Source organism: Eriocheir sinensis, chromosome 59 (genome assembly GCF_024679095.1).
Source record: "Eriocheir sinensis breed Jianghai 21 chromosome 59, ASM2467909v1, whole genome shotgun sequence".
Lineage (NCBI taxonomy): Eukaryota > Metazoa > Arthropoda > Malacostraca > Decapoda > Varunidae > Eriocheir > Eriocheir sinensis.
This window is the reverse complement of record NC_066567.1, coordinates 4,103,329-4,129,474: the sequence shown is the minus strand read 5'-3', so window position 1 is coordinate 4,129,474 and position 26,146 is coordinate 4,103,329. Positions and strand designations below refer to the sequence as shown.

At 40.9% G+C, this 26,146-nt stretch overlaps 2 protein-coding genes across 2 annotated transcripts; one reads left to right on the top strand and one right to left on the bottom strand.

The window, feature by feature from the left end:
• Positions 1-7,681: 7,681 nt before the first annotated feature.
• LOC126985166 (forkhead box protein B1-like) lies at positions 7,682-10,108 on the bottom strand. Its single transcript, XM_050839725.1, has one exon. The coding sequence runs from the start codon at positions 9,717-9,719 to the stop codon at positions 8,586-8,588; it is 1,134 nt and encodes a 377-aa protein (XP_050695682.1). The 5' UTR covers positions 9,720-10,108; the 3' UTR covers positions 7,682-8,585.
• A 4,660-nt stretch (positions 10,109-14,768) lies between these two features.
• On the top strand, positions 14,769-25,967 carry LOC126985411 (palmitoyltransferase ZDHHC16-like). The gene is made up of 10 exons (XM_050840252.1): positions 14,769-14,942; positions 16,230-16,305; positions 16,922-17,069; positions 17,692-17,883; positions 18,019-18,136; positions 19,135-19,412; positions 19,844-19,967; positions 20,256-20,377; positions 21,419-21,489; positions 24,341-25,967. The coding sequence occupies exons 2-10, from the start codon at positions 16,235-16,237 to the stop codon at positions 24,465-24,467; spliced, it is 1,251 nt and encodes a 416-aa protein (XP_050696209.1). The 5' UTR covers positions 14,769-14,942; positions 16,230-16,234; the 3' UTR covers positions 24,468-25,967.
• Positions 25,968-26,146: the final 179 nt, after the last annotated feature.

Genomic DNA, 26,146 nt, shown 5'->3' with positions numbered 1-26,146 from the left:
TTCTTTCTCTTTCCATTTCTTCCTCTTCCTCTTCCTCGTTCTTTTCCCCAAACCTTCGCCTTAATCCTCTTCCTACCATACCTATCTCTTCTTTATCATCTTTCTCAGTCTCTCATTTATCCTGTCCCTTTCTCTCCATTAACTTCCACAGGTATAGAAAAAACGCCAAGAATATGGTTATTAAAACAATATTATAAACAATCTAATATGAATAACGTAAAAGACCTTCAGGTAGTAACTCATCTGACCTTACCTGTGCGACAAACTCCTACAGGTATTAATTTGTTGTCGCCTGCGGCTTGTAATGAGGCAGGTGGCGCGTCTTCCCACCTGTGACGTAATAAGTGTAAGGTTGTTACTTTGGTGTGCAGGTAATGTTATGTTGCCATGCCTGTGTTGTTGTTGTTGTTGTTGTTGTTGTTGTTGTGTTCCTGTTCTCACTTATTTTTTCACTGCTTATACTACTTTTACTATTTATACTACTACTACTACTACTACTACTACTACTACTACTTCAACAAACAAGTCACCGCCGTTAGAGTTTTGCCAGTCACCACCACCACCACCACCACCACCATCACTGCTCTCCCTCCCTCCCCCCCTCTCGCCTCCCCTCTCCCCTTTCCTCCCCCTCTCCCCTTTCCTCCCCCTCCCTCAGTGTTGGGCTCATAATAAGATATTGATTGTTGACACAGTGACAATCCCCCTCCACCAATACCACCGCCACCACCACCACTACCACCACTGTTACCACCACCACCACCACCACCCCTGATACATCCACTACTGCTACTATTATTGCCTCCACCACCACCACCACCACCATTACCATATTCACAACAACCACTTATACCCTCACCACCTCCATTACTACATACCTTCATCACCACCACCACCACCACCATCAACACCAACAACATCACCAATAATACACTTCAACAAGAACAACACTGTCAAGATATTGCCCAAAATGTATTGATGTTGTTGTTGTTAATGTTATTATTATTATTATTATTATTATTATTATTATTATTATTATTATTATTATTATTATTATTATTATTATTATTATTATTATTATTATTATTATTATTATTATTATTATTATTATTATTATTATTATTATTATTATTGTTATCATTATTATCATTATCATTATTGTTATTATAACTATTATCTATGATCATAATTATTATTGCTATTACTACTACATAATAATAATAATAATAATAATAATAATAATAATAATAATAATAATAATAATAATAACACCAACATTATCATTACTGTCGCTGCAGAGGACAGCTGGCACGTGTCCCCGCTCTTAGCGACACTTCTTATTACTTTCATTTATTAGTCATTAAAACTCCGGCTTTCATCTCAATGATTTTCGTGTATTGACGAACTCTGAGCAAACCTTGTCGTGTTCACCCCGGAGCTGGCCTGGCCGTGTTGTTGTTGTTGTTGTTGTTGTTGTTGTTGTTATAATACTATTACTAATATTATTGTTATTATTATTATTACTATTATTATTAAATTACTATTGTCATATTATTATTATTTTGAATATATCATTGTTAATGTGGTGGATAATTTTTTTTTTTTATTAATAGCAGTATTTACATGTGTATATTTTTATTATTGTTGTTCTCCCTTTTCTTCTTGTTTTCTGTTCTTTATCATTATCATTATTATTATTACTAGATATTATTATTATTATTATTATTATTATTATTATTATTATTATTATTATTATTATTATTATTTTACATCCCCGCCTATAGCGTCGGTAGGCTTTCTTCAGGGGCCAGCTGGTCGGCCCAAGCCCGTCATGGCGCAGGCAATTTTTATAGTGGCAACAGCTATGCTTGGCTCATGCTGCCCCCCGGAACTCATTCTTGATTCACTGGACGGTTTCTTCTAGAGTCCGGGTTGATGGTTGATGGTGGTCCTCTGGACAGCATGTGCGTAGTCTTAGGCCACTCGGCGGTGACTGAAAAATCCCAGGTGGTAGCGTGAGGATTCGAACCGACGTTGTCCATGGCGTGGTGAATGTGAGCCCAGTACGCTAACCACTCAGCCACCGCCTGCCCCCCAATTTTTTTTTTTTTTTTTTTTTTTTTTACGACAAAGGAGGCAGCTCAAGGGCACACAAAAAAAGTAAACAATAATAAAAAAAAAAAAGCCCTCTACTCGCTGCTCCTAAAAAAGAATCAAAAGAGGTGGCCGAAAGAGAGGTCAATTTCGGGAGGAGAGGTGTCTTGATACCCTTCTCTTGAAAGAGTTCAAGTCGTAGGCAGGAGGAAATATAGATGAAGGAAGATTGTTCCAGAGTTTACCAGCGTGAGGGATGAAAGAGTGAAGATGCTGGTTAACTCTTGCATAAGGGTTTGGACAGTATAGGGATGAACATGAGTAGAAAGTCGTGTACAGCGGGGCCGCAGGAGGGGGGGAGGCATGCAGTTAGCAAGTTCAGAAGAGCAGTCAGCGTGGAAATATCGATAGAAGATAGAAAGAGAGGCAACATCAAGACGGAATTTAAGAGGTAGAAGACTATCAGTAGGAGGAGGAGAGCTGATGAGACGAAGAGCCTTAGACTCCACTCTGTCCAGAAGAGCTGTGTGAGTGGAGCCCCCCACACGGGAGATGCATAATCCATACGAGGGCGGACAAGGCCCCTGTATATGGATAACAACTGCGCGGGGGAGAAGAACTGGCGGAGACGATACAGAACGCCCAACCTCGAGGAAGCTGATTTAGCGAGAGAGATGTGAAGTTTCCAGATGAGATTTTGAGTAAAGGATAGACCGAGGATGTCTAGTGTTGAAGATGGTGATAGCTAAGTGTTGTCGAAGAATAGGGGATAGGTGTTTGAAAGATTGTGTCGAGTTGATAGGTGGAGAAATTGAGTTTTTGAGGCATTGAAGGACACAAGGTTCCTTCTGCCGGATCTGCCCCAATCGGAAATGATAGCAAGGTCTGAGGTTAAGCGTTCTGCAGCCTCCAGTCTGGAGTCGTTTACTTCCTGTTGAGAGGGTCTTCTATTGAAAGAAGTTGAATAATGCAAAGTGGAGTCGTCGGCGTATGAGTGGACAGGACAGTTTGTTATGGAAAGATCATTGATGAATAACAGGAAGAGAGTGGGTGATAGGTCAGAGCCCTGTGGAACACCACTGTTGATAAGTTTAGGGGAAGAACATTGTTATTATAAGAATTATTATTATCATTATTATTATTATTATTATTATTATTATTATTATTATTATTATTATTATTATTATTATTATTATTATTATTATTATTATTATTATTATTATTATTGTTATTATTATTATTATTATTATTATTATTATTATTATTATTATTATTATTATTATTATTATTATTATTATTATTATTATTATTATTATTATTATTATTATTATTATTACTACTACTATTATTATTACTATTATTATCATTACTATTTCAACAGTTAGGTTTTACTTATCATGCTTATTTAACTTATTAACGGCATTACCTACAAGAGAGAGAGAGAGAGAGAGAGAGAGAGAGAGAGAGAGAGAGAGAGAGAGAGAGAGAGCAATAAGCACACACGGTTCACCTCCGGAATGGTTTCTTTATTTATTTACCTTCCTTTCTCCTGCCTCTTATTTACCGGTGTTGTCTCTACATTTTTCATCGCGTGTCTCCGCCGCGCCGATAACCGCTCCAATTTTAAACATATTTGCCGCCAAGAGAAAGATTTATTTATTTACCTTTTTTATGAGCTTGTTCGACATATTTCTCTCAGGTTAATATTGCTCCTTCGACTTCGTTTATTTCTTATGTTATTTTCTTTCTTTTTATTCGTTTATCCGCATTCTGTTCACTTTTAGCTTTATTCTATTTCTTTATATATATTTTTTTATATTAACCTTTATATAAGCTTGTTCAACGTGTTTATAATGTTGTTCCTTCGATTTCATTTACTTTCTGCGTTATTTTCATTTTTTTTTTCTTATAGCCGCGTTTTGTTCAATTCATTTATTTTGTATTATTATCTTTTTTTTTTATTTAGTTTAGTATAAGTTTCAACGTGTTTTTTTTAACCTTAATGTTACTCTTTCGACTTCCTTTATATCTTGTTATTTTATTTTTTTCTTATGCCCGCTATTTATGTTCAATTCATACATATATATTTTTTTATTAGCTGTATATGTTTCTTTAATTTACGTTTCTTATAAGCTAGTTCAACGTGTTTCTCTAAGGTTGCTACATCGACTTTGTTTATTTCTTACATTATTGATCTTAATATTAATCTTGGTATTAATCTTAGTATTTATTTAAACATCATTCTCTTATATCCGTGTTCTTATTAATATATTCAGTATTGCTTCACGCTTTCTTATTCGTCTTTAAAATGATAGAAATAACTGAGAACAGCAAAAAAAAATGTCAACTTTAATTGATTTTTTGTTCACCTGTTCAACTCGCCTGTGAAAGTAGTAGAAGCAGAAGTATTATTATTATTATTATTATTATTATTATTATTATTATTATTATTATTATTATTAGTAGTAGTAGTAGTAGTAGTAGTAGTAGTAGTAGTAGTAGTAGTAGTAGTAGTAGTAGTAGTAGAAATAGTGGCGGTGATAGTAAAAAAAATAGTTATAATAGAAAAAAATTCACACCACCACCACTACCACCACCAACAACAACAACAACAACCAATTATGCAGGTAAATATTACGAAACGCACCTGTACACCTCCTTTTGCTCCTCCTCCTCCTCCTCCCGTGCCACCAATTTCACCTTTCCCTATTAGAGGAGGGGCGAGCCTCTCACCTGTCTTTGTTAATTACAGGTGAGGCGGCGGCGGTCCGGCGGCGCTGAGCCAGGTAGGACTGGTAGGCAGGTGAGGGGGAGGGGGGGAAGGCGGTGATTGGGTCTGGTATTTTGTTGTTGTTGTTTCTGTTGTTGTTGTTTTTGTTGTGGTGGTGGTGATGATAGTGGTAGTGGTGGTGGTTGTGATGGTGGTGGTGGTGGTTGCGGGTGGACATGGTGGTGATTCTCGTAGTAGTAGTAGTAGTAGTAGTAGTAGTAGTAGTAGTCTAGTAGTAGTGGTGGTAGTAGTAGTAGTAGTAGTAGTAGTAGTAGTAGTAGTAGTAGTAGTAGTAGTAGTAGTAGTAGTAGTAGTAGTAGTCTAGTAGTAGTGGTGGTAATAGTAGTAGAAGTAGTGGTAGTTGTAGTAGTAGTAGCTCTGTTAGCTTAAAAATAAAATGTTAAGTAAAGTTTGTAATATTAAATAAAGATGGTTGTCGGCCACAGTCATTGGAGGGGTGGGGCCAATGAATTGCTTTGTGAAAGGATATGAGAGAATATACCGCTCACAACGCAACTCTAATGGATGGAGGCCCGTTTTTTTTAAGTTGTAAAAAAAAAAAAAAAAAGTAGTAGTAGTAGTAGTAGTAGTGGTAGTAGTAGTAGCAGTAGTAGTAGTAGTAGTAGTAGTAGTAGTAGTAGTAGTAGTAGTAGTAGTAGTAGTAGTAGTGGTAGTAGTAGAAGTAGCAGTATAGCAGTGACAAGAGTGACATTTATTATCATTGTTTATTATTTTTATTATATTTTAGTAGCTTTTTTTTTTTACTTCGTTTCCGTTTTAAATAAATGTTCCTGCAAAACATAATAGAAAAATCATAATAATTTCTCTCATGCTGTCAGCGGGGCGAGAAAGGAATGAAGGAGCGGCCACAAAAACAGGTCGCGGAGGAAACAAACGGAATAAAGAAATTAACAAATCACTAAAGAAAACCATCACAAGCAGGAAGAGGAGAACGGACTAATACCTTCCTCCTCCTCCTCCTCCTCTTCCTGCTCCTCCTCCTGCTGCTGCTCCTCCTTCTAATCAACACTCATTTAGCACATTAGGAGAATAGACGAGCGGATAAGGCGAGAGATAAAATAGAGTAAATACAACACAGCGAGATGGATCCCTTCCTGAAAACGCTTCGGGGCCGGGGAAAGTAAACACGGAGATCATCGAACAGGTTTATTCCTTCGGGGTTTACTTTGGGTTCACTTCACATAAATAACAGCGTCCAGGAGCTTAACGAAACACCGGGTCTAAGAAAAACAAATTCGTGGTAAAACAAAGAGTGCAAAATACCGGTAAAAACAATAGAAAAATAAGAAAATAAACTCTTAAGCTTATCTATAAATTATCTATAAATCTTAGGGATAGTTTTTGTACAATAAATATGAATGCATTTTTTGAACTTAAATTTACAGAGGTAAGTAAGGAACCACGTGATGGATATGGAAAGAGAAAACGGGAAACAGCGAACAGAAAACGAAGAACCAAGTGACGTCATTAGTCTTAACACAAACAACTATTAATATTTCTCAACAATCACAGTTTTTATTTCAGCGGGTATTACTAAAGTCTGGTCTACTCAAAGTGTTCCGAGTTTTACATTAATTTTCAACATTATATACACTTAGAAAATTGAAACCTACTTATTAAGCGTTTTTTCTTAAGTATTTCAAGGGATAGAATGAGTTAAGTAAAAGATGAAGATTAATTATTATTACTCACTCGTTGTCCTTATCTTAAGCTGAATTTGTCCACAGAATTTTTCACTTAATTTATCAGACAAAATCTCTTAATATTTCTTTTCATTATTTTTTTCTATCAGTCACTTCAGTTTTATCACGAGAGATTTTTACTTTTTTTCTCTTTTTTTCTGCATCTTTAGTAATATTTCACACTCAGCGATTTCTTGTTATTTCGGTCAGTATAGTTTTTTTTTTTTATCCCGAAAATATATCATTGCTTTATATTTTGTCTTTACTTTTTTTTCTGTTCGCTTTTCTTACTTTGTTTTCTGATGTGCTTTAAATTTTGTTCAACCTTTGTCTTCCCTTTTCTTTGTCGTCTTCCCTTTTTCTCTTATATTTCCCGTTTTCTTCTCGTGTCTCTTTCCGTTTCTTCATTAACACGAACATCTTTTCTCTCTCCTTTTTCTCTTTTATCCGTTCCTCCTTTCTGGTCCACATCTTTCCTTCTCTCCATGTCTCCCGCTTCCTTCCGTCTTAATTGGATGTGCAGCCCCTTTGTGTAGTAGTAGTAGTAGTAGTAGTAGTAGTAGTAGTAGTAGTAGTAGTAGTAGTAGAAGTGGTAGTAGTAGTAGTAGTAGTAGTAGTAGTAGTAGTAGTAGTAGTAGTAGTAGTAGTAGTAGTAGTAGTAGTAGTAGTAGTAGTAGTAGTAGTAGTAGTAGTAGTAGTAGTAGTAGTAGTAGTAGTAGTAGTAGTAGTAGTAGTAGTAGTAGTAGTAAAAATAGTAGTATCATGACTTACTTATGTTCAAGAGCAAAATTTAATCAGATCACGAACAACAGTCGAAATATGATTAAAGAAGAACAAGAACAGGAAGAACAAAACAAGAAGAAGAAGAATAAGAACAAGAAGAATAAGAGAAGAATAAATAGAACAAGAATAGGAACAAGAATAACAGAAACAAGACCAAGAAGAAAAAAAGTTTAACATGAAAAAACAAAAAAGAAAAGAAAAAATTAAAAAAAGTATATACTAAAAAAATATATTATGAAGAGGAAGAAATAAGAAAGCTAAATAGAAGAAAACCAAAAAGAAAAAAAGAAATAATAAAGATATATGGAAAAAGAAAAAGAAATGAGAAAACCAAAAAAAAAGAAAAGGAAATAGAAGAAAAATAAAAAAATAAAAAATGGTAAAGGCTATATAAGAACAAAAATAACCAAGAAAAGCAGAAAGACTAAATGAGAAAACCAGAAAAAAGAAAAGGAAATAGAAGAAAAATAAAAAATAAAAAATGGTAAAGGCTATATAAGAAAAAAAATAACCAAGAAAAGCAGAAAGACTAAATGAGAAAACCAGAAAAAAAGGAAATAAAATAAAAATAAAAAAAAATAAAAAGTGGTAAAGGCAATATAAGAACAAAAATAACCAAGAAAAGCAGAAAGAATAAATGTAAAGAGAAGAAGGCAAGAGACAAACAAGAGAGAAGAAAGAGAACGTTAAGAGAATGATACCGTTTTGTTCGCCTTGAAGTGGAAGTCTCTCAGCCAGTGACATTATTTGGAGCGTTCGGCCAAAATAGCGTTAGATGACTCTGTGGCTTTTCACATTATTTTAACGATAACAAAAAAGCCCAGAACATCGAGCTACATGTAATATTCCCAAACATTTAATCGATATCGCATTATTACCTGATTCAAGGCCTATTATGCTTTTTTACGGGCTATCGAGAAAAGAATTGGAGTTACCTGCGTCACAGCGAGTCTGACAACCTGAAAACACGACGAACTGATGCGAAAAGTTGATGAGCCGCCACTTGGGTGCTTGGCGGCCCGGGGAGTGTGTGTAGGGTGGCGGATGAAAGACGGGGGGAGGGTGGCACTGGTCAACACAGGGGGTGAGAGAGGGCGGGGAAACACAGCAGGAGGCCCTGAGGGTGGCTGGTGAGGCGAAGGCGCTGGCGTGTGCGTCCCGCGTCTCCGGACTAGACCTTAGGCGTGGGCGTGAGGCTGGGGGCTGGCGGGGGGCGGGAAGGGCGTGTGTCACCGTCAGATGGAACGGACGGGCGGGGAGGTGCGGAGAAACAGGTCACCGGGGGGCAGCGGGGGCGCCTCCTGACCCCGCTTGTCCTGCGCGCCCTCCCCCCCACCCCCCGCGCCCCCAAACCCCGCCTCGTCCGCCACTTCGATGTCGTCGTCGCTGTCATCTTCGTCGTCGGGGTCGTCCCCGGGGGCGCAGGGCGCCGCCAGGAGCCGCGACACTGAGTAATCTGAGGCTGCAGGCCCCTTTTCCGACGCCGACGCCGACGCCGATGCCATCGCCGATGCCATCGCCGATGCTGTCGTCGTAGTAGGCGGGAGCCGCGAGTAGTGGGCGGCCATGGGGCTGAGGACGGACAGGGAGGCCAGGGCCATGTGTGGCAGGGGCGCGGAGGGTCGGGGCAGGGCCGCCGCCATGGCCGCCGCCGCGTACAGGTGGTGGAGGGAGGGCGTGAAGGGCGCCAGGTGCGGGTAGGGCGCGGCGGCCAGCAGGGCGGGCGGTGGGGGGCCCAGGCGGGGCGGCAGCGCCTCTGCGTGTGGGTGGAAGTAGTGGAATGGCCGCGGCGGCAGGGCTGTGGGCGGCAGGAATCCCAGGGGCAGGGCGGCGCCGGGCAGGGGCGGCGGGGGCGGCGGCAGCTTAGCGTCGGAGGTGGCGAGGTGCTCCACGGTGAAGGGCTGGCGGGGCGGGGGCGGCGGCGGCACGGCGGCGGGCAGCAGCGTCTCGCCGGCGCACCGCGTCGCCTCCAGCCGGCGCAGCGGGTTGTTGATCTGCGCCAGGCCGGCCTCCAGCGCTACCTTCTCCGGCTTGGCTATCTTGAACCGCTTCCTGCGCCTGAGGAAGCTGCCGTTCTCGAACATGTTCATGGCGGACGGGTGCAGCGTCCAGTAGGCGCCCTTGCCCGGCCTGTCTGGGCGCCGCGGGATCTTGATGAAGCAGTCGTTGAAGGAGAGGTTGTGCCGCAGGGAGTTCTGCCAGCGCTGCGTGTTCTTGCGGTAGTAGGGGAAGTTGTCCATGATGAACTTGTAGATCTCCGCCAGCGTGCACATCTTCTCGGCGCTGCCCCAGATGGCCATGGCGGTGAGCGAGATGTACGAGTAGGGCGGCTTCTGCTCGCCGTAGCTCTCCCGCGTCGGCCGCGGCATGCTGGCGCGCTGGGCATGCGGCCCCGGCGGCTCCTTGACGGCCACCTGACACTCAGGCTCGCGGGGCTGTGCTCCTCACCTGCGACCACCGCCACCACCACTGCCGCCGCGCGCCGCCCACCCGTCATATAAGGCGGCCCCGCCCCGGCCCGCTCCGCCCCGCCGCCGCCATTGGCCGCCCGGGGCCGGGGGCGGGGCAGGGCGGTGCCAGGCCCAGGTGCCTCACAAATGTCGGATGAAGTGCAAGTGTGTGTGTGTGTGTGTGTGTGTGTCAGGCGTGCACAAGCCTGCTCAGCACACACTCGGGCGAGTACACAACACACACACACACACACACACACACCTCAGGGTACAGAGGAGCATCAACACCACAACGATGAGGATAAACATAATAATAATGATAAAAACATCATAGATATATCAATAATAATTATTATAAATTGTTACTATGATAAAAGCTTATAGTGATGATGGTAATGATTATCATTATTACTATGATACACATAGTATAATACTATATACACTAATAATAATGTTAATAGTAATAATAATAATAATAATAATAATAATAATAATAATAATAATAATAATAATAATGATAATATAAATAATTGATATTAACTGTGCTAGTATTATTATTTATTATTATTATTATTATTATTATTATTATTATTATTATTATTATTATTATTATTATCATTATTATTATTATTATTATTATTATTATTATTATTATTATTATTATTATTATTATTATTATTATTATTATTATTATTATTATTATTATTATTATCATTATTATCATCATCATCATCAGTACCATTCCAGCACAACACTCCCCGCCGCCGTCCTTTGTACGCCGCGTCGCATAATTCACGTATTGATGACTGTTCACATTTTTGTGTATTTCTCGTTGTGTATTTTTCTCTCTCTCTCTCTCTCTCTCTCTCTCTCTCTCTCTCTCTCTCTCTCTCTCTCTCTCTCTCTCTCTCTCTCTCTCTCTCTCTCTCTCTCTCTCTCTCTCTCTCTCTCACACACACACACACACACACACACACACGCACACACACACACAATAGGTAACCGCGGTGTAACTTCCTCCACATACAAAAACGGCGAGGCGTCCGCACCTCTGTCTTACCGGAGAGAGAGAGAGAGAGAGAGTTAAGTTTTTACCTTATTAGTTTCCTTGTTTGTTTGTTTGTTTATTTATGTGTTTGTTTATATTTATTTTCGTCGCTCGTTTCTTTTATTTCGAGATTAAGACTAAAATATGTAATTCTCTCTCTCTCTCTCTCTCTCTCTCTCTCTCTCTCTCTCTCTCTCTCTCTCTCTCTCTCTCTCTCTCTCTCTCTCTCTCTCTCTCTCTCTCTCTCTCTCTCTCTCTCTCCGCCATTGTCACACAGATAGTTATGGATCTCCTTCGGTTGGCAGTATTGAGACAAAATTAGTCACACATTGCTTCCTCCCTTCCTCTTCCCTCCCTCCTTCCCTCCATCCCTCCTCCCTCCCTTCCTCCTCCTTCCCCTTCCCTTCTTCCCAATACCCGCCCTTCCTTTCCCTCCCTCCTTTCTTTCTTCTCTTCCTTCTCTTTCTCATCCAACTTGTTCTTTCTCCCTTTTTCTCTCTCCGTTTGTTCCTATTTCTCTTCCTCCATTCCTTATCTCTTTTCATCTTTTTTCCTTTTTCTCTTCTCTCCCTTTCCTCTGTTCTCTCCTTTCTTCCTTTCCTCCCAATCCACCTTATTCTTTCTTTCTTTACTCTTTCTTTCTCTTCATCTCTTCCTTATTTCTATCATTTTTTTTCATCCATTCTTTTTGTCTTTCCTTTTTCTTCTATTCCTCTCATTCCCTTCCCTTCCTTCCACTCTTTCCTCTCTTCCTCCGCTCCCTATCCACCCTTTTTTTTTCCCCTTATCCCTTCGTCTGCTTATCTTCATCTTCTTTCATTCCTCCTTTCCTTCTGTCTCTCCCTGTTGTTGTTTTTCTCTATTCCCATTCTCTTCCATTCTTTTGTCTCCTCTTCTCCTTCCCATCTTCTTTCTCCTCTCCTCCCTTACTCCCTCTTCCCTCTTTTTCCTTCGTTTCTTCTTTCTCTCCTTTCCTCTTCCCTCCCTCATTCTATCTATCCCACCTCCCTTTCCTCTCTTCCATTCCCTCCTCTCTATCATTTCTTTTCATCCTATATCTTTCTCTCTCCTTCTATATATGTCCCTATTTTCCTCTTCTTTTCCTCTATTCTTTTTCTATATATATCCTTTACTTATCCTTCCATTCGCTTGCTTTGTCTTTCTCCTTACTCTCCAATTCCCTCTTCTCTCTCTCTCTTCCCCTTTATTTTTTCTTCAATCCATCTTCTTCCTCCATCTATCTCTCTATCTCTCATTTATTTTTCCCTCCCTCCTTTTTCCGTCCATGCTGACTGATTGATTAGCTGACTGACTGACTGACTGACTGATTGACTGACTGACTGACTGATCTCTTAAATGACTGTATGACTGACTAACTGACTTACTGGCTGAATAAATAGTTAACTTTCTGATTGACTGATTGACTCCCTTATTCACTAACTAGTTGACTGACTGACTGAACGACTGACTGACTGACTTCCCATTGAACTTGCTCAATAAATTTTAGACTGAATTTTTTTTTATTGTAGGCAGAGTCGCTTGTTAATTGACTAACTGACTGATTGACTGACTAACTGACCGACCGACTGACTGGCTGGCTGACTGACTGACCGACCGACTGACTGCCTGGCTGCCTGGTTTGGTGTGGTCTTTGGTGGTACAGAACCTATTTCACGGCGGCATCCTGATTAGCAATGCTTCCCTCCCTCCCTCCCTCTCTCTTTCTCTCCCTCCCTCTCATCCTTCACTCCTTCCATGCCCTTCCCTCCGCTCCTCCCCCTCTCCCTCCTCGCTTTTCTCTCTTTTATCTCCCTCACTCCTACCCGTCACCTTCTCTCTCTCTCTCTCTCTCTCTCTCTCTCTCTCTCTCTCTCTCTCTCTCTCTCTCTCTCTCTCTCTCTCTCTCTCTCTCTCTCTCTCTCTCTCTCTTCCGTTCTTTGAGAGAGAGAGAGAGAGTGTGTGTGTGTGTGTGTGTGTGTGTGTCCATGAAATCGTCGTGCGCTAACTTCCCATTTTCTTTCACCTTTTTTTATACCGTGATCTCGTTTTCTTTCTCTCATTTTGCCAATACGAGAAAAAATAGAAAATGGGAGGATGTACTTTTTTCTATAGTGTGTCTGTGTGTTTGTGTGTCGTCTTCCTTCTCCTCCTCCCCCTCCTTCTCCTCCTCATTCCCCTCCTCCTCCTCCTCCTCCTCCTCCTCCCCGCACAATTTACCTTCATTGTTCCTCTGATTGCAAGGGTTCGTGGCTTTGCTCTTCCCTGAGGCGCGAGGAGGAGGAGGAGGAGGAGGAGAAGGAGAAGAAGTAGCAGCAGCAGCAGAAGAAGAAGAAGAAGAAGAAGAAGAAACAGTAAAAGAAAAAGAAAAAGAAAAAGAAGAAGAAGAAAAAGAAAAAAAGAGATGAAGAAAAGAACGAAGAAGAGGATAAGCAGGAGGAGGAAGACCAGGAGAGAGAGAGAGAGAGAGAGAGAGAGAGAGAGAGAGAGAGAGAGAGAGAGAGAGAGAATAGCATTGTCCTGCTGTCAAAGGGAAGGATCGAGGGAAGGAAGGAAGGAGGGAAGATAAATGTAGCATGATAGTTTTTTTTAATCTAACTTGACTCTTCCTACTCCCGCCGACCTGATCACAGAGTAAGGCCCTCCTCCTCCTCCTCCTCCTCCTCTTCCTTCCTTTCCACCCTTTCCCACACCTCCCTTTATCCTTGTAGGCCACGATAGAAGGTGCAATGTGTGTGTGTGTGTGTGTGTGTGTGTGTGTGTGTGTGTGTGTAAATTGCCATGGCCTGATCTCGTGCTGGACTCGTCATCCTTCAATTGCCCTCATTATGGTCGATTTCCGGGTATTGCCAAGGCCTTCCGATGCCCTGGTGCTGCCGGGACCTTCACACACCACACACCCCATTTTGCTGAAGAGGGGACAGTAACCACTCCTCTGCCTAGTCTGTCAGGCCGCGAAGCATAGCAGCGCAGAGCTTTAACCACTGAGCTACGGAGCGGTGTGTGTGTGTGTGTGTGTGTGTGTGTGTGTGTGTGTGTGTGTGTGTGTGTGTTTTATCTATACATATTTTAACAGGGTTGAGTCTAGCTTGTATATCCTCTCGGATGTTACTTTCTTGACCTTTCTTTAATGTTAGCAAATAAAAATAAAGTTGGAACCAGACGCTGTAGCTGCACGTGGTAAGGTCAGCGTAAAATGTGCCCAGTTATAATATAGTGATGGTAGTGGTTTTTATTATATTATCTATCGCTGTCAACCACACCAGTAACAGTAATAATTTTTTTTTTGGTAAAGTAAATCTTATCTATTTCTTCTAATCCCTGCTACTCATAATTAAGTGTTTTAGAGTAACTTGCGTGGGTGAAGTATGGTTACCGTTGTCGATATTCTCCTTAAGACTGTGCTCATAAGATTGTTTTTGGCCTGGGCTCGTAATACTTTTTCGGCCCACTCATCTCTACATTATTTATAGGAGTAGTGATTAGCGGACCTTTTTATTTATTTATTCGCCTTTACCCTTGAGCTGCTTCCCTTACTGTAAAAAAAAAAAAAAGATCGTAATATATATTGTTTCTGTCTATAAACTTGTGATATATTGTTCTTGGGCCACGCATTTCTACTTTATTTATAGGAGCAGTGACTAGAGGACTGTTTTGTTCATTTACTTTCACCCTTGAGCTGCTTCCCTTACTGTAAAAAAAAAAAATAATAAAAAAAAAAAATAAAAGACTCGTAATATTGTTTCTGCCTAGGCCCGTGATATTGTTCTTGGGCCACGCATTTCTACTTTATTTATAGGAGCAGTGACTAGAGGACTGTTTTATTAATTTACTTTCACCCTTGAGCTGCTTCCCTTACTGTAAAAAAACGAAAAACAAAAAGGCTCGTAATATTGTTTTAGTTTAGGCTCGTAATCCGGAGCCTCGCGAACGTAAACAAAGGCGGCCTCTGCTTCCCTTGTGTGTGTGGCAGGCGGGCGCGGGGAGGGCCGGTCACCTTTATTACCCTTTGACGTCCCCAGGTGTTGAAAGTGGACAGGTGACGCCGAGGCAACACTTAAATCGCAGAGGTGGAGGCTGAGGGCGGCACACTGAAGGTAATTGGGTAGCCGCTGTGATCTGTTGTGTCCTGGCGCCGCCCCCTCACACCCGGCCCTGGCTCGTATTTTTGAACATTTAGGCTCAATAGGTCACATTTTACATCTTTACATCGCAATAGGTCACATTTTACATCTTTACATCGCAATAGGTCACATTTTACATCTTTACATCACAATAGGTCACATTTTACATCTTTACATCGCAATAGGTCACATTTTACATCTTTACATCGCAATAGGTCACATTTTACATCTTTACATCGCAATAGGTCACATTTTACATTTTACATAGGTCACATTTTACATCTTTAATCGGAGAGGAGGAGGCTGAGGGCAGCACACTGAAGGTAATTGGGTAACCGCTGTGAGCTGTTGTGTCCTGTTGTGTCCTCTCACCCGGCCATGGCTCATATTTTAAACATTTAGGCACAATAGGTCACATTTTTGGCAAGGCTTTCGTAGGAGTTTGGGACATTTCCAGGGGTAGTTTTATGATCCTTCTGGTAGTTTGCTCGTTCTACTGTACCTTGATTCTAAAGAAGCACTCATTGGAATCCGACTGATCACATTTTCGTCCTTTGGAAATGGTTGATGTGAGAGTTGGAAGTGTCTAAGAATACCGACCCATGTCTCCTGTTGGTGGGGCGTGCTGGAGGTATGGATACAGAACTTTAGCCCTTGCAACGGCAGCTCCTGAAGTGTGTTGTTTATATTGCATTAGTTATTGTCTTCTTTGTTTATTTTCTTCTAGGATTGCCACCTTGAGCGCAGAAAATAAGGAATGCAACATATCATTCTCAAATACGGAACAAATCCATATTTTAAGGAACGTGTGGCAACCCTATTTTCTTCACATATGCAAGATGTTCTTTGTTGCCTTCACCTTAGTCGTCTGGTGTGGTGAAGGGAAGCCCTTCCACAGTTATGTTGTTGTGTTCGCTTTACGGATGTTGTGGTGAAACTAACCAATGCCGACTAAATGGTACCGCTCCAGATTTTCTCCCTTAACACTGTGGTTGTTGATTCTATTTGATGTATTATTTAATCCAGGGATTACAAATTACCACTTTAACACAGATAGGTTACTATTTTGGTGGTAATATAGGTTACAGGTTTAGCTGTAATAGGATACTTTCACTAGTGATGATAGGTTACTATTTAGCAGTGATAGGTTACTATGAGATAAATATCCAGAATTACACCCATTTCAGGTGTAGGGTGGGCCACAAATGAGCCGGCACTGCATACTATATTAATGTATCGTGTGTTTGTCTTCCCACACAGGCAAGATGATGTACCTGTGGAAGCGGAGGATGGTGCAGTTCTGTCACCGCCTCTTGACGCTGCCAAGCAGAACCTGGTGAGGGTGTGGCACTTGGTCTGTCTGCTTACATCTGTTCTTACCAACCTAATTGTATTTTTACAGGACTGAGTAAAGCTTGTAGTGTCTCGTCATTTGGAATATTTGATCATCATATCCTTTCAAACTCTGAATGAATAAATTAATGCTTATTAGTGTTTGATTGTTTGCTTATTATTATTATTATTTATTTATTACTGCAGTCGCTTCACTTATTTCAATACTTTTCTTTTTGACCTCTTGTCAGTTCATCAATCTTTTTCTTTTTCAATTTTTTTATTTTCTCCCTTATATTGTAGTTCCCTTTTTATATCCAATGCTTCTTTTACCTTCTTGGCTGTTTACTAGTGATTGAACAATTCATATCCTGTGTTGGTTTGCCTGTCTGTCTATATATCTACTTCTTTGTTGGTAAGCATATGTTGTCTTTTCTCTATATATGTTATTTGATGACATGATATAAAAATTGAAGCAGCATTGAAAGCCACACATTTCAAATCTTTTCTAATTTTTAGGCTCTATTTTTGGTCTATTTGTCTGTCTGTCTGTCTTACATTTTCAGTACAGACTTTTTAACCTTTCTGACACTTAAATAATAACCCAAACACCCTTGCAGGAAGTGGCTGTGGTGGAAGTACGACCTCTTCATCCTGACCATGAAAGTGATCTTCTACAACGAATTCTTGAGCACTAGTTACGTGTTTGAGGTTCTGATGACGCCGATGGTCTGGGTGGTGGATCACTTCTCTAAAGCCCTGGGACCGGTGAGTGTTGGTGTGGGTTCTTGAAGGTGGTGAGGATGGGCCTGGGTTAGGTTAGGTTGTGTGGTAAAAGGTAAAGCTTGGGGCATACACTATAGCTGCATGTAGCCAGGTTATGTAGTCATGTGGTGGTGTCAGTGATGAAGTGAGTCAGATTATGTGGTGGTGGTGGTGGTGGTGATGAAGTGAGTCAGGTTATGTAGTGATGATTGGTTAAGTTAGATATGGTCATGCTTTAGGTTGGACGCTTAGTGGTAGTCATGATGGTAGTTTATGGTATTGGTATTTGGTAGGCAGTATTAGGTCATGTTATGTCATGTTAAATTAGGTCAGGGTAAAATTTGTTTAGCTGCATAGTGATAGTAGTGGTTTGTATTTATCAGTCATGATCATTCCCGCCAATAATAATAATAATGACTATGAATATCAGTTTGTGTGTTTTCACTACATCACATTTCTACAGCGTTGAGACAAATTAGTATTTTCTGATGTTATCACTCATTTCATCAAGTAGAAGTCCTTTACATTCTGTTTAATATTGATGTTTACATGATAACATTTTCCAAGGCATTTCGCTGATTGATAACCCTATATGTGTGTGTACATGTGTGCATGTGTGTTTCAGATCCTAGTGTTTGGTGTGGTAACCCTGACCAGCTCAGTGGTGGCGGTGGTGTACATCATTGGTCTGCCACACTTCTGGAACAAGTCCCCGACGCTCACCTGCTTCCTCATCGTGCTGGGCCACTGGCTGCTCATCAATGTGGTGTTCCACTTCACCATGGCCGCCATCACTGACCCCGGCACTCCCCCAAAGGTGAACCTTGGACTCCTGCATGAATGAGAAAGCCATCATGCCCAGCCTCTTACTGCCATGTGCTGTCTCCTTTTCTATCTCCATGAGAAATACACAAATGAACACTCTCACAGCCCCACACTCTGCATCCCCCAGGGCACGTTGATCAGCGAGGCGGTGAGTGTGTGCAAGAAGTGCATCGCCCCCAAGCCTCCGCGCACCCACCACTGCTCCGTCTGCAACCGCTGTGTGCTCAAGATGGACCACCACTGCCGTATCCTTTTGCTGCACCTCACTCTAGTCTAATATCCACCTGACGTTGCAGTTTCTTTTTTTTTTTTTTTTTCTTTGTGTGTGTGTGTGTGTGTAGCTCTATTACTATTATCCTTACTTTTTTCTTAATTACTTTTCTGTCACTGTGTTAATTGTTTTGATAATTATTTTCAGTGTTTATTATAATCAGTGCCTTGGTCTACCACAGCATCTACATTGTCTTCTTGGTGTTTCATTCTTTTTTCCCTTCTTATCTGTAGCTCTTATTATCATCCTTATTTTTTTTCTTTGTTACTCTTCTGTTGTTGTCTTGTTACCATTTTGTTTCCTTTTTCTTTCTGTTCTTTAGCTCTGTCATTTTCAACTTTTTTTCTTTTTACTTTACTTACTTTCTGTTACTGTATTGTTATTTGTTATTGTAAGTATTGTTTGTGTTTCAATCAGCGTTCATCAGTATTACATATTTTTTTCATGTCTCTTTTTATTGGTATTTTGTTATTCTTAGTATCATTACATTTTTTCTAATGTTTTTGTCTTATTTACAGTATTTCAGTTGTATGCTCATCCTTGGCTTCAACTCTCCTAACATTTAATTTTCATTTTGATGCACCACCACAAACTGTTTCCTTCATATCACCCACCATGCTCACCCTCCCACACCATCATTACCACCACCACATTCCACCCTATTCTAGCACCTTCAAACCAAACCACACCCAACCCGTCAAAGTCACTCCATAATTCCACCTAACCTAACCAAAGGACATTCACTTACCTTCAATACCACACCATTCCACTTCATTCTACCACAATCCAACCTACTCCATACCTCCATGCTAAACAAATAACAACTACATTCTACCACAACCCAACCTAATAGAACCCATCACCCAACCTAACTAAAAAGATATTCCCATACCACCATTGCTACACCGTCCTTCCCACTTCCTAACCTCACCCAACCCAAGTCAAAGTCACTCCTGAACTCCACAACAACAGCCTGGCTCAACAATTGTGTCGGCCACTTCAACCACCGCTACTTCTACATGTACATGGTATATATGTGCCTCGGGACCGTCTTCATCATGACCCTGGGCTTTGAAATAGGCTACAAGGAGATCTGGCTGGGGGGCGAAGGGGGCGTGGGGCTGGGGGAGGCCATCCACTACGTCATCAAGGAGGGGGGCCTGCCGGGGGGACGGGCGGTCAAGGAGGAGGAGGAGGAGCCGCTAGAAGGGTACCCTGTCACCATGAACGGAACGCACCTCATGCCCCTGGTGAGTGTGCCCCTTTGCTGGTCTCCCCTTGACTTATCAACCTTGTGTACTAGGTTCCCAGTGCACCCAGAGACATACATGTGTGTTTTGATGTCTAATGATGATGATGGAGGTGGTAGTGAATGTATAGTAAAGTAGCCGGACTCATTTTCAAACATACATTTCTTTCATAGAGAGCATATTTCTTTTTACCTTTATTTTTCCTTGATCTGTCAGTACAAGACTATGTGAAACTTTAAGTCTTGCTAAAATTAGTCCATCATGGTCAAATGAAAAAAAATGTGCCTTAAAATATATATTTGTAGATATGTAGTAGCATTTAGGTATTTGAGATAATTATGAAGGACATAAAACTCTATTTAACCAGTGTAACAGAAAACAAAAACTGACAATCAGCTTAATCCAATCTAACTTCTTGACCTTCCCTCCAGTACGGCGGCGTGGCGGGCCCGCCTGTCCGCCTGGAGGGGCCCGAAGATGAAGACGAGGAAGAGAAGGAGCGGAGGAACTACTGGTACCGCTTTTCCATCATGTACACCGGGATGCTGACTATAGGTGTGTGTGTGTGTATCAAGTCAGGGGCAGTAATATCGGACCTTTTTTCTCACTTATTTTTTTGCCCTTGATATGATTACTGTTAAAAAAAAGACTGTGTGTGTGTTTCTTTCTATCCCTCTTTCTTTCTTAGTCTGCATGCTTTCTGTTTGACCATGTGTTTGTATTTTTCTGCCATTCTCACTTTCTTTTATGGCATATCAGTTTACATACACAGACACACCTACAAATACACAGCAATCTTACTAATGCCCAAACACTCTTCACCTTCTCCTCCTCTTCTCACAGGTGTCTTCATGTCCCTGGGCGGGCTGGGAACCTGGCACGCGAGGTTGATAAGCCGAGGGGAGACCAGCATAGAGGCACACATCAACAAGAAGGAGACGGAGCGGCTCGCTAAGATAAACCAGGTGAGGGAATGTGATGGGAGGGGAGAGGGAAAGTGGATTTGATGGAGAGGGGAGAGGAAATTTGTGGGTAAACTCTAGGACAGCTTTCCTTTGTCTGTATTTCCTCCTGACTATGATGAACAATTTCAACACTTCACTGATTCTGACCAGGGGCTTCTGCAGGAATTTTTTCAAGGGGAGCAGAGCCAATATATTTTAGGTTCTATGCTACTGTCAGGGGTGTGGAGTCGGCTACATTTGGCCGGAGTCGGGAAAAATACCCCTGACTCCAACTCCTTAACGCAATCATTTATCGTGTAATGTATTTGTGATTTATTTTTTATTTTTTATATTTTTTATCTAGATGTTTTCTATATAAAGTACACTTAATTTGGATGTAAATACATGTACAAAAAAGGACCTCAAGAGAGTCTACCGGAGCTACAGGCACCATCTAGAAAAAAAAAAAATATTTGCAATAGAGGGGGAGGGGCATGGGGGCCAGAGTCAGAGTTGCAACTTTAGAATTTCCCGGAGTCGGAGTCGGAGTCGGAAAATTTTAATTCCGACTCCATACCCCTGGCTACTGTGCTACACTTAGACATCTAACTTCATATTTACCTTCGTGAACCACAAGGCAATGGCACATAGTTTCCCAATAACTGCAGCACTAGTTATTGTGAGGTTTTAAAAAATATTAATTCTGTTATAACTTGTAAACGAGAGAGTGAAGAGGAATATTACAGATTTACAAAGGGGGGCAACTGCCACTCCTTTACCCCCTCTGGATGCCCATAATTCTAACCCTCTCTTTTGGCTACTCCTTCTATGAACTGTTAGCAGGAGTAGTGGCAGTGGGCTTTTTTGTCTCTTTTAGTTCTGGAATCAGGAACAAGAGTAGCCTACACAGCAGTTGAAAGAAAACGTGCTAGTAAATTATTTTTAAGAATGAAAAAGTTTGAAAAAAGAAAAGAAAAAGCTGCAGTGTAGGGAGCTAACCCACACATGACATTTTATTTCCCTCGTACAAGTCATACACATGTTTTCTGTCTTCCGTTGCAGGAGTACAAAAACCCATATGACTTTGGCGTCTCTGAAAACTGGAGAATCTTCTTGGGACTCACGCAAGGCAGGTGAGGATCAGTTATTTAGTTCCTTTAATAATACTCCATTCAATCTCCTTCACTCCTCAGTTTGTCCTTTGCTGAGTCCTGTTAATTCTTTTCCTAGTTATCATTCAAGACATTTGTTTAGACTCTCATTCAGTCATTTTGCCAAGTCCAAGTTTTCCCACTTCCTATTTTTCCTATTGTTACATAATCCTTTTTTTTATGTTTTATCGAGTTTTAAGACAAATAAGTCAGTCAGAAAAGCTTAATGTCGTGTTTGTTTTGTAGAGTAAGAAGGCTGACTACAAAAAAATGATGCTTGAAAATTTAAATGAAGATGAAGTTTTCTAAATGTGATGTTTGAATTTACTAGAAAGAGTTTTTGAGATTGGAATGCTGAAGATTGTGAAATATAAGTAGATGTGCAAATGACAGCTACTTGAATTAACTCTCTCTCTCTCTCTCTCTCTCTCTCTCTCTCTCTCGCTCGCTCGCTCGCTCTCTCTCTCTCTCTCTCTCTCTCTCTCTCTCTCTCTCTCTCTCTCTCTCTCTCTCTCTCTCTCTCTCTCTCTCTCTCTCTCTCTCTCTCTCTCTCTCTCTCTCTCTCTCTCTCTCTCTCTCTCTCTCTCTCTCTCTCTCTCTCTCTCTCTCTCTCTCTCTCTCTCTCTGCTGCTCCCCTCACCTCACCGGCCTGATGGCTCGGGGCTCACCTGGCCCAACGCGATAATAAGCGCTGCCAACCACAACAAAAATGCATGACATATACTTTAAGACGTCCCTACCCCCCCCTCGCCTTTCCCTGTCCCCCTGAACACCTTTACCCCCACCCCCCACCCCCTGCTGCCTACCCTTCCTTACCCTCCACTTTATTATTTGGCTGTCCCTACCTTGCCCTGTCCCCCTTATCTCCTAGCCCCACTGTTCCTTCACCCTTCAGCCTCACACTCCTTTCCTTTGCCGTCCCACTCATTTCTCCTCCCCCTTCCTCTGCCCCGGCTCCAATTTTTCCTGTTGTTTTTTATGCTTGTGGTCCTGGTTGTGTTGACATGTTGATCATATTGTCAATGTTGTGTTAATGATGCCTGCCTGCCTGTCAGTCTGTCTACCTGGTCAGTGTCTTGCCATCTGTCATTTCTGTGTAGTTGTTTAAATGTGTTTGTTTGTTTGTGTGTGTATGTGTTTGCATGTGCATGTCAGGCTTGGGTTTAAGTACGATTGTTTGTACTTGAGTACAAGTATGAGAAAATTCTAATAACTAAAATTCAAGTGCAGGTACTCAGTTCTCTTTTTGGACCTGAGTACAAGCACAGTTACTAACATATTATGGATTTATCTGGGTACAAGTGTACAAGTACTTGTTCAATATTTTAGACATTAGTTAAAGTTAGTCTTCCAATAGTGTAATCCATCTTTGACAGCCAAATTTGGTAACTTTGATTTATTGTACTGATATAACCAGTGGCTACAATTGATGATGCATCATTGTGCTTCCTAAATTATCAAACACATGGGCTCCAAGTCCATGCACATGTACAACTAAAAAGCAAATTCTTGACCCAAGTACAAGTACACACACATCAAATCTTGTACTTAAGTATGAGTATTTGAATTCAGCCCCAGTCCTGGCTTGTGTGTGTGTGTTTCGTTTGTGTGGTTGTGTGTGGTTATGTGTTTGTGTGTGTCTGCTCCTATCTACTGTGTCCAGGGAGTCTCAGCTCAATGAAATAACTTAGTGAGACATTTTGTAGTTAAAAGCTGAAATTCATTTATGAACTAGTGTATCATCTTTCACAAGTACTTATCTCTTATCTTATGAAGATGTATATTTGTAGCTGTTTATTTATTTTTTGTTTTTGCAACTTAGTTTAGGTGTTTCATGATCATGTGTGTGTGTGTGTGTGTGTGTGTGTGTGTGTATGATCATCATATCAATATGTAATGTCTTTGTTGATATACAATGATCATTCCTTGAGATCAGTACAATATCATGATAATAATGAACTCTAGTGTTGCTGCTTCACCTGCGTGTGTGTGTGTGTGTGTGTGTGTGTGCATGCATACTTGCGTGTGTGCGTGCATACATATGTATGTGGAAAAATGCCATTGTGTGTGTGTGTGTGTGTGTGTGAATATGTGTGTGTGCATACGTGCTTGTGTGCATGCATGCATGCGCGAGTGTGTTAGGGCATATTTAATGGGGGCTAGATGGATGACCCTCACAAAATATTACTTGGTCTGAGTGGTCCCATACCCTCCCCTGAGTCAATTTATAGATATAGCCATAGTGTGTGTGTTTGTGTATTTCACTCATGGCCTGATCACGTGCTGGACTCGTGATCGCCAGCCACTACCCTCCAACAGAGACCTTTGGAACTCGTTAGCTGATCTATGGGCAAAGCTGGGGCCACATCCCCTCCCCCTCCCTCTCACTCAAAGGGGGACACCATCCACTTTTTGTTAGCAGAGAAAACTTTCAGCCTGAGAAAAGTGCAAACTTTAGCCTGCTGGAATAGCAAGTCAAGCACTTATCCACTACACCATGGGAGCAATGTGTGTGTGTGTGTGTGTGTGTGTGTATTTCATTTTGCTTTGTGTATACCTATCATATATTTTTTTTATATTTAACTTTTTTACATATATTTTGTTGATATATTTGTGGTAGTTGTAAAGCTTTATCTCTCCATTCTCTCCATCATCATCTATACCTTCTACTCCTCCTTGTTTTTCCTTCTAATCTTCTCCTTTTACTTCTCTTCTCTTCCTTCTCCTCCTGTCCCTCTGCTCCTCTCCTTTTTGCACACATGGATTCACAGTCACATTCATCACATCACAGCCTAGTCACCATTCCTCGTGTATATCTTCGCCTCTTCTGTAGAATAACTATGTCAGCTCCACATGCCATACTGGACTGCAAGGGAACACACAAGAATGGAAGGAAAATACAAGAGGCCAGTCAGCTTACACATGACACCTCATGGAAATCATTTTATACAGTGCTCTAGTCATCATTGGTGTTTCAGTGTATCATTGTAGTTTTGTTTTCTGATATTATTTTGTGGTATTATTGCATTCATTATTATCAGTTATTATTATTATTGTTGTTATTATCATTATTGCTGTTGTTGTGTCCATTCATCCGTCATATGCTTGAAACAAATAGTATGATGATGATAATGATGATTGTTAGTGTAGTTATTTTTACTTTTATTTCTTTCTTTGTCATGGTAGTGGCAGCTCCCTTTTCCATATTTTTTTGTAGCATGATTATTATCAGTCAGCATGTCTACATAAACTTAGAATTGATATTACATACTGGATTAATATTGTTTTGCGTAACTTATATCAGTATTTCTCTCCACATAAATCCCTCTGCTCTTGCACCAATCTTCTCTATGTATTATTGAAATTAAAACTGTAATTCTCATTTTAGGTACTTACATACATAAGAATATCAGAACGTAAGGAGCCTGCAAGAGGCCGGTTGGCCTATACTAGAGGCTATACTTTTTTATAATATTGTTGAGAATATGGAGCATTTTCACAATAACTATCAGATGTCTGTCAGAATATTGTAAGCACCAAAACTGATCCATGTTGTATCCCAAAATGATGATCAGGCAGACCTATTTATAACAGTGAACCTTTGAACACATCTTGGCCATGTCAGTATTATCATGCTGGTTCCCCATTTTTACTGGTGAATCTTGCATTTCAATCAGTTCAAGTCTGGTCTTATCAGCCCTGACCCAGCATAACTTGCTCATTTCTGACCCAACCTAACACTCACTTTAAAAGTAACATTTCACTTTTTTTTCTTTTTTATCCAGTCAGTCTTAACTCAACCTGTTTACTTCTAACAGTACCCTGAGTCTACTTTTACCTGCCCTAACCTTCAGTTTAGTTTAACATACCCTAATTAATACCCGTCTAAGTTAGCATTTCTTCAACCTTTTCTACCCAACCTGTGCTAATCTGGCCCACCTTATCCTAAGAACTAAAGCATTTTCTTACCCAACCTTATCTTACCCAACCTATCCTACCCTTAATTGAATGTGTTTCTTTATTGGACTTATCCTACCTGAACAGTCCTAATTTAACCTATCTAAGCATAACTTGATAACAAAAATATACTGCAGACCTATGTTAAGGCTGGCTAGATTGGCGTTTTCTCTTTCATTGGTTGGTGGACTGACTGAATGTCAATATATTTAGTACACTGTAATGAAACCCTCTGCTCAGTCTATCCAATCACCCATTTGTACTTATAATTTTTTTACTGTGTGTGTGTGTGTGTGTGTGTGTATGTGTGTGTGTGTGTGTGTGTGTGTGTGTGTGCAAGTGGGTCTTTTTTACACAGTTCTCATTAATAAAGTGCTCGTGCAACAACGTGAATATGTCTGTACGTTAACTTATTGATTCTATGGCATTTAAGGGTTAGGTTATTATTGAGGGATGCTTTTGTATTATATAAAAAGAGCAAAGAAAATTACGTGATTTCTGTACTAGTCTTTCCTCATTAAATTCCTTTTTCCTAACAGTAATGTAATAGAGCTTAACGCGTGCAAACACGTTGTGAGCGTCATTCATTCATTCATCATAGGCTCATCACGCAGTTGACCCAATCACCAGCCAGTGACTTTCCTCTTCACCAAAGATGAGACGTCCATGAAGTGTGAAAAAG